This window comes from Papaver somniferum, chromosome 10, assembly GCF_003573695.1.
Source record: "Papaver somniferum cultivar HN1 chromosome 10, ASM357369v1, whole genome shotgun sequence".
NCBI classification, from domain to species: domain Eukaryota; kingdom Viridiplantae; phylum Streptophyta; class Magnoliopsida; order Ranunculales; family Papaveraceae; genus Papaver; species Papaver somniferum.
Genome location: NC_039367.1, coordinates 160216041 through 160225038, shown reverse-complemented (window position 1 = coordinate 160225038; position 8998 = coordinate 160216041). Strand labels below are relative to the sequence as shown.

Sequence of the window (8998 nt, the reverse complement as noted above, 5' to 3'; positions counted from 1 at the left end):
GTCAACCAATTTCCCAACAACCAGAACAAGAAGATCAAAGTGTTGCTTCAACAGCACCTTCTTCGAGTAATAAGAGATTATTAGCATAAGTAGCAGATGAAAATCATCCACTTGTTATTGCTTTATTGAAGAAATTGGGCACAACAAGGTCACCTTCATGGGATGAATTCACTAGGAAAATCATTGTAGAGCCTGATAAAGATAACCCGGGTAAGGAAGTGGTTGTCCTTATGGGTGAATGTCATCATTGCAAAAAGTTGGTACCTGCTTGTAGTGAACAAGGAACTACCCGCTTGGCTCAAAATCTAAGAATCTGTCCCCAGAAGCCTCAAAACAAGCCAGGCCAGATGAAGATTACCACTGCAGTTAAAAAAGCAGGTACTAACCAAGTTAAATTACTTAATTACAAGTATGATCCAATAGTTACTAGGAACTGCCTTGCTAAAATGATTGCTAAACATGATTACCCACTTAACATGGTTGAGCATTTCTATTTTAGAGATTTTGTTAAGTCTTTGAACCCTGCTGCGAGAATGCCATGTAGGAATACAAGTAAAGCTGATGTGTTGAGGTGTTACGCTGAAATGAAAGGTGAATTCCAATTACAGTTAGAGAATTTGACTTCCAAATGTAGTCTCACAACTGATATGTGGACTGCCAAACACACTAAAGATGGTTATTGTTGTGTCACATGCCATTTTATAGATGATGAGTGGAATTTGATTGCCAAAACCTTAGCTTACATTGTAGTGCCATCTCCGCATACAGGAGATGTTCTCTCAGATTTTATCAAAACTTGCACATTGGAATGGAACATTGATAGGAAGTTTTTCGCTTTGACTGCTGATAATGCTCCAACTAATGGTGTTATGATGAGAAATCTTATTAACTGGCTAGATGGTAAGAATTGTTTGTTGCTTCAAGGAAAATTGTTTCACATGAGGTGTAGTAACCATATACTGCATTTGATTGTATTGTATGGCATGAAAGTAGCTGTTGTGTTTATAGAGGGTATTAGAGATTGTGTTAAGTATGTAAAGTCTTCACAAGCTAGGAAAGAGAAGTTTGAAACAACATTGACACAATGTAGATTGTCTGGAGAAGTTAGTTTAGATGTGGACACAAGGTGGAACTCCACTTTTACGATGCTTAAAAATGCAATTAAACTGCGAGAAGGTTTTCATAGACTTAGTGAATTTGATTCTGACTTCGATATTCTGCCATCAAGTGAGCAGTGGGACCAAGGAATAGAAATTTGTAATTGTTTAGAGGTTTTTATTAATATTTCGACTGAGTTTGCAGGGATTAAGTATCCAACTGCGAATCTTATTACAATGGGGTATACAAAATTAACCAAAGCATCACAAGTTGGGAAGATAGTACTTTTGAGTATGTCAGAAAAATGGGGTTGAAAATGAGAGAAAAGTTTAATGCATACTAGAGTGAAAGTAACTTGATTATGAGCATTGGAGTGGTTTTAGATCCAAGATATAAGGCAAAATGGGTTAGGTTCACATATAAGATAATTTTTGGGGATAATGAACGTGCATCAGTTGAGTATGAGAAGTTCAGAATAGACTTGACCAAAATTTTCAAGGCATATGAATCTCAAAACAACACTTCAACTCCTGCTTTCTTTAGCAACTCTGTATCTCGCATGGATGTAAGAGGCCCAGGTACAACTAACCCAGATTATGCTACTTTTCTGTTGGAAAATGATGAATATGATGTTCAAAAATCTGAGTTAGAGACGTACTTAGAAGAACCAATTCTTCCAACTGTGTCACCCCAAGATGAATACAATTTTTATATATTGAGTTGGTGGAAGCTAAGTGCCGCTAAGTACCCAATTCTATCAAAGATAGCAAGGGATGTGTTGGCTGTTCCGGTGACCAGTGTAGCATCAGAGTCCATGTTCAGCGATGGTGGAAGGGTTCTAACAACACACAGAGCTTCATTAAATCCAGAATTAGTCCAAGCACTTCTATGCTTAAGTGATTGGCTGCCAGGCTCCTTTGATGCAGGTAAATATTCTTTTCCTTTGCTTAGTTCTTTTCCTTAGCTTTTCTGTGATGCATCATGTACCATTAGATGATCGAACAACAATTGAATCTTTCATTTTCTGCAACAACCAAGGAAAGCATAACCATGAGCATGACCATGAATACCGAGTAGCATGAGTATGGAAAAACATGTATAAACCCTGTTGCTAGTATAACTCCACCTGCAAATGCGCTTTTATCATATTGTTTCATTTTGTTTCGTTTAAACCCTGTTGCTAGTATAAACCATGTTTGCTTCTCTTTTGTTTCTTTTGTGAATGCAGATATGGAAGTCATCGACTGAAATTGATGCAATGATGCAACATATAACCAGGCATCCAAGGAAGATCATCACTAGCAAGTTGTTTGACATTATTGTTAAGTCTATGTACAAGAAGACATGGTTTTTGCTCTTTCGTTGTTGTGTACTTTTGTTTGCAGACTGTTTGGTTGGGAGTTTGTAGTTTGTTTCTTCATGTGTGATGTGACTGAGACACTGGAGTAGTGCTTCTGTGGGTTTTTCTGTCTTTCAGTTAAGCTAAACACTTGAAAATTCTTTTAAATTTCAGATTTTGCTTCTGTCCAACAAAACCGGATATTAACGGATAAAAATCCTATATCCGATAGGTTAACCTTAACCTTATCGAATTGGATTTTTGATATCCGTCGGATGTTATCGGATATCCGATAACCCTTAACCTTAACCTTATCGGTATGGCCAATATCCGGCGGATATTTATCCATTGCCAGCCCTACTAACTGATACTGGTATTACTCACCATCTCACTGCAAATCTCAACAATATGAATGTTCGTCATGAATATGATGTCACTGAACGTGTCCATGTTGGTAATGGTAATGCACTGCCAATCGAGAATATTGGTAAAGCTTCTTTCAAAATCAATAGTTGCTCTTTCAATCTAAATAACATACTTCATGTTCCTTAAATTAAAGTCAATTTGCTATCAGTTTCACAGTTTTGCAAAGACAATTCTGTATGCTTTGAGTTTCACTCTAATTTCTTTTTTGTAAAGGATATCCACACGTGGACAATATTGCTGCGAGGCAGGAGTAAGAATGGACTCTACATCTTTGATGGAGTGCGAGAGATACAACAATCCAATCCATCTACCTATGTTGCAGAAACTATCCCTATTTGGCATCAGCGTCTAGGACATCCGATGATCAAAACAGTTCTTAAAGTTGTTAAGCAGTCTTCTCTTCCAGTTTGCAATAAAGAGTTTCAATTCTTTCATTCTTGTCATGTCAGCAAGAGTCGTAAACTCCCCTTTTCTAGTAGTACTACGGTTATTGACAAGCCATTGAGCTTGATTATTTCCGATTTATGGGTTTCCCCAAACTTATATAAACATGTTTTTCGTTATTACATTCTTTTCCTTGATGTATTTTCTCATTACACCTGGATATATCCACTTCATCGTAAATCTGATTCTTTGCCTATCTATGTTCAGTTCAAAACAACGATAGAAAACCAAACTGAGTATAAAATGAAATTTTTTCAATAAGATAATGGGGGAGAGTATAAAAAATTCACATCTTTTGTCAATAAGTCAGGGGTAATACATAGGTTTACTTGTCCTCACACTTCAGCACAGAATGGCTAGCCGAACGCCGCATTAGACATATCACAGAGTCTGGTCTAGCCCTATTATTTCATGCCTCAATGACAACTTCCTACTGGTCAGAAGCTTTCTCTACTGCCTGCTATCTAATTAATAGACTCCCAGCTTCTCAAACTGAAATCAAAACTCCTCTGGAACTATTTTTCCATAAGCTACCAGATTGCAATATGTTAAAAGTCTTCGGATGTCTGTGCTATCCTTGTTTATGACCATATATCTCTGACAAGTTAGAACCAGGGTCAAAAGCTTGTGTGTTTGTAGGATACAATAGTGCTCACAAAGGTTATATGTGCTTACACCTTCCATCCAATCGTTTATATATCTCTCGCCACGTCAAATTTGAAGAGGACATCTTCCCATTCTCTGCCAAGCAGCAGGTAACTTCAGACGATACACTACAAAGTCAGTTATGTACTAGAATATTGTCTTCTTCTCCTCTCTATGTATTACCAATGTTTCCAATGCAGACCATGCCACTAGCTGAGCAAACGGTGGATCATGAAACAACAACATCATCATCATCTACGTTACCGCAATCCTCATTTCATCCATCTGTTGACAGTGCACAACGCAACACAAATAATGGTACAACTTCTACAACAATTTTGGGTTCAATAACACAGGAACATCAACAACATTCTATGGTGACTAGAGCCAAAGATGGCATCAGAAAGCCTGTCAATAGATTGTGTTTAGCAGCCACCAAACATCCTTTACAAACTGATAAGTTTTTAGAGCCAAAGTCATATACAGAAGCATCCAAAGATCCGAACTGGAGACCACCCATGGATGAAGAAATCAATGCTCATATACGTAATGGTACATGGACCAAAGTACCATATGTTGATGGAATGAATGTCATGGGTTCCAAGTGGGTGTTTCGAGTTAAGCATAAACCAAATGGAGATATTGACAGAAGAAAAAAACGGCTAGTTGCAAATGGTTTTCATCAAAAAGCAGGTGATGACTATGGTGAAACTTTCAGCCCCGTGATCAAGCCTTGCACTATCAGATTAGTTGTATCTATAGCAGCAGCACATAATTGGGATATGAAACAACTTGATGTTCAAAATGCGTTTCTTCATGGTGTGCTTGAAGAAGAAGTTTACATGAAACAACCTCCGGGGTATGTTGATCCTGAGAACCCAACATATGTGTGTAAACTTAATAAGTCAATATACGGCTTAAAACAAGTTTGATAATCCAACCATGTACAGAAGTGATCTGAGTACAGAGTTTGCAGTTCGTGATTTGGGCAATCTCAATTATTTTTTGGGTATTGAGGTAATTCAACATGGTGGTTCAATCATACTCAGTCAGCGCAAGTATATTGCTTATTTGCTTAAACGTACAACAATGAATGGTGCAAAGACTGTCTGTACACCTCTTGCAGCCAATACAAAGATACTACGAGTCGGCAGCAACAAGTTTGATAATCCAACCATGTACAGGTTTGTTGTAGGAGCTCTTCAGTACCTTCATCTTACTCGACCAGATATTGCTGTTGCAGTTGCAAAAGTTTGTCAATATATGCATGATCCGAATGAGGAACATTGGGAATTAGTGAAGCGAATTCTTCGTTATCTGAAACACACAGTTGAATATGGTCTGGCAATACGAAAATCAACTGATTTATCACTACATGCTTATTCTGATAGTGACTGGGCAGGCAATTTAGATGACAGATTGTCAACAAGTGGATATTGTGTCTACTTTGGTGGCAATTTGATATCATGGAGTGCAAGGAAACAACACACCGTGTCTAAATCAAGCACTAAAGCTGAGTATCGAGGCATTGCAATAGCTACATCAGAACTGGTATGGATTCAGTCATTGCTCAAAGAACTAGGAATTCCTGTGTCTACTCCTTCTTTATGGTGCGACAACCTTGGAGCAACATATCTTACAGTCAATCCGGTGTTTCATGCACGTACTAAACAGATAGAAATTGACTACCATTTTTTCAGAGAAAGAGTGGATAACAAACAATTAGAAGTCAAGTTCATTTCTTCTAAAGATCAAATTGCAGACATCTTCACTAAGGTCCTAGCTTCACCAAGGTTTCAATATCTCAGAGACAATTTAAACATTCGACAACTCATGCTCAACTTGAGGGGGCTGTTAAGGATACAACAACTAAAGCCTATATCAGTGGCCTTATTAGCGCTGATCCTTTATCATGCCAGCTACCAGAGAATCTTTCCTCAATCACAGTTCTACGACCTATATCAAAGGCATGATTTATGCAATATTTCTGTTATTATCATTCATGTAATATCTTCTCTATTTAGATTAATGTAGCTTGTATAAATAAGATAATTATCCGCCAAGATAAGTGTGGAAGATTTCACCAAATATTTCTTCTCAACTGGTCTTACCTACTGTTCCCACCTTAATTCACCCAGAACAAGTCATCTTAAAACTCGCAATTTAATCTGATTGCACCACTAATTAAGCAAACAACAAATCCAAACTGCCAAAGATCTTTAATTTATAACAGGCGCGCTGGATTGTCAATGATCATTCAAGTCATCAAATTTTTATGAATGTATTATGAAGGAAATAAAAATCAGATCGCACATTCCCAAAGGTTTTGCGGAAGAAAAACATCCCTCCGAAGATAAAGTTTCTTCTTCCGTCTTTTATAACTCTCTACTGACTCTAGAGATTTTGTGACTTTGAGGAGTCAATGTAACAAGTACCGTATCCTCTGGAGTAAGGTTTTTTCTTAGTTATGGGATTTTCAAATATACCATGTGTTCGTACCCAAAATAAATTCTAGGCACAAAGAATTTAACGTGGTTCGGCCATTGATACCTACGTCCACGGATGAATCCACGTAGGGAGAAATATTGTATTGTTATGGGATTACAATAGTTGTGGTATGGTAAGCTAACCCAGAATTCCCTTCCCTTTGAGTTGGATTTTGGCTTCTATTTATAGGCAAAAAACCCTAATCTGGTTCCATAATAACCCTCGATTTGTAGTTATCCAAAATAACCACCTGGATTTGTACTTATCCATTCTTGTATATCTTCACATGATTTGAGTTTATCTTGAAATATCTTTGTATATCTTCATAAGATTTGTATCTATCTTGGAAGATTCTTATCTATCTCCCAGGATTTGTGTCTATCCCAAAATGACTTCCAAATAAGTCATTTGGGCTTCTATATAAGCCATGTGGGTTTCCTCAATAAACCCACCGGTTTTCACAGTAAACAATATTGGACTTCCTCAAAGACCTGTGGGTTTCCTCAATAAACCCACGGGTTGGTTTCCTCAATAAACCTCCGGACTTCCTCAATAAGTCCGGTTTGGGATTCCTCAATAAGCCCTGTGGGTTTCTGCAATAAACCCACGGGTTGGTTTCCTCAATAAACCTCCGGACTTCCTCAATAAGTCCGGTCTGGGCTTCCTCAATAAGCCATGTGGGTTTCCGCAATAAACCCACGGGTTGGTTTCCTCAATAAACCTCCGGACTTCCTCAATAAGTCCGATCTGGGCTTCCTCAATAAGTCATGTGGGTTTCCTCAATAAACCCACGGGTTGGTTTCCTGAATAAACCTCCGGACTTCCTCAATAAGTCCGGTCTGGGCTTCCTCAATAAGCCCTGTGGGTTTTCTCAATAAACCCACGGGTTGGTTTCCTTAATAAACCTCCGGACTTCCTCAATAAGTCCGGTCTGGGCTTCCTCAATAAGCCCTGCGGGTTTCCTCAATAAACCCACGGGTTGGTTTCCTCAATAAACCTTCCGACTTCCTCAATAAGTCCGGTCTGGGCTTCCTCGATAATCCCTGTGGGTTTCCTCAATAAACCCACGGGTTGACGCTATTAAATAGCTTGTGAGACACACACCTACACTATTTTAATAGGGTACAAACATCGCCCCCTGTTAATTCTCAACTTGTTGAAGAATTAAGAAGAGTATAATCCTGAATGTCCATCGCAGCGTGCTTACGGTGACCCGATTACTTTTCTTATCATCTTGCCGCGAATTTAGCGTTGCTAACTTTTCGGAGTGCGCCTGGATTTATGTCAACATTTCTAAGTATAACAATTATACTTACACCCTCATACTGCAAGTACCTAGCACACTGGAAACACGTTCGAAGTACCAATAATGTACTAAAAAATTTCTTATATAAATTTACGCACGTACCGGCATGTGAGGCTTGACATGTAGATGTGCTCTATGTTAGCACTTTCTTGTTTTGACATGGAGTTAGTGACCAACCACTTTGTTGTTTCTCTTTCATAGAATAACATTTTATTTATCTGTTTCTAGTTGTTTGAGTGCATGTACCACTAGTAGCTAACCAGACACGTTAATTTCCCAGCTACTTCGGTGAGGACTTACCTCCCCAGGCCTTCGTTCCTTCAACCTTGTACGCCCCCATTACGTTAATTGCATGCTACCGAAAAAGATGTCTTTTATTGTTCGACCTCTTTAAACAAGTTGGTTTTGAATGCTTGCTTGGCGACACTTTAGCCGCCCTCATTAATTATCTATAGAGATGTCCAAATTGTAAAGACGTCCCTATGTTAGGTGGGAAATGGATCCAATATATCCAATTCTCACTTGCTAGATGTTTTTCGGCTCAGTTTCCGGGTTCATCGTGATTTCTCTTCCTGGATGCCCTCAAAAAAGAAAATAAATAAAAAATGAATTAATCGTTGGGGCTCGTTCTATTTCGCCCCGCGAGTTGACTCACCGATCTGGACTGGGTTGACTCGGTTACTGTTTATCATCTTCTCCAAATTTCCAGCAGCGTACAGACGCGCATGACCAACTTCTATTGTGACTACTGTAAATCTGATAAATTTACTTCGTAAAATATATTAATAGTTCACAACATTTTAAGCAATTTAGTTATCTGAATTATTTATGTTAATTTATTTTTATTCATCATTATTTTTATTTATTCATTTTTATCAATATAAGTAATTTAAATTTGAATTTTACGTCAATTTGTAATATTCGATAATTTAACTTTAGTGTAATATCAAATATAAATTTTTTTTAATATCATTTACTATAGATTTTCTAGTAATCTAATTAGTCGAATACTATTATCAACTGTATTATTACTTTCATTATTCTTAAGTCGATAGTCCGGTTGGTACACTAAGTAAATATAATTCTACATTCACGTAAAGGTGGATATAAATATTGGTGTTGATAAATTAATATGATTTAAATTTGAGTCTACATAAAATTATAATATATTCTAGTAGTTTTTAAATTTTTTTATCAATGTAAAGTATCATATTAGTATACGAATTGATTTTCTTTTAATTATAATATTAAAT

General features: G+C 37.4%; 1 protein-coding gene across 1 annotated transcript; it reads left to right on the top strand.

Annotated features, from left to right (window-relative positions):
- Positions 1 to 4894: 4894 nt before the first annotated feature.
- LOC113316719 (uncharacterized mitochondrial protein AtMg00810-like) lies at positions 4895 to 5986 on the top strand. The gene has a single exon (XM_026564865.1). It carries the CDS (start codon positions 4895 to 4897, stop codon positions 5984 to 5986), a length of 1092 nt encoding a protein of 363 aa, XP_026420650.1.
- The last annotated feature ends 3012 nt before the right edge of the window (positions 5987 to 8998 follow it).

Bases quoted from the DNA above. Each gene is read 5' to 3' on its own strand.
- LOC113316719 (XM_026564865.1), top strand. From the start codon at position 4,895: ATGTACAGAAGTGATCTGAGTACAGAGTTTGCAGTTCGTGATTTGGGC.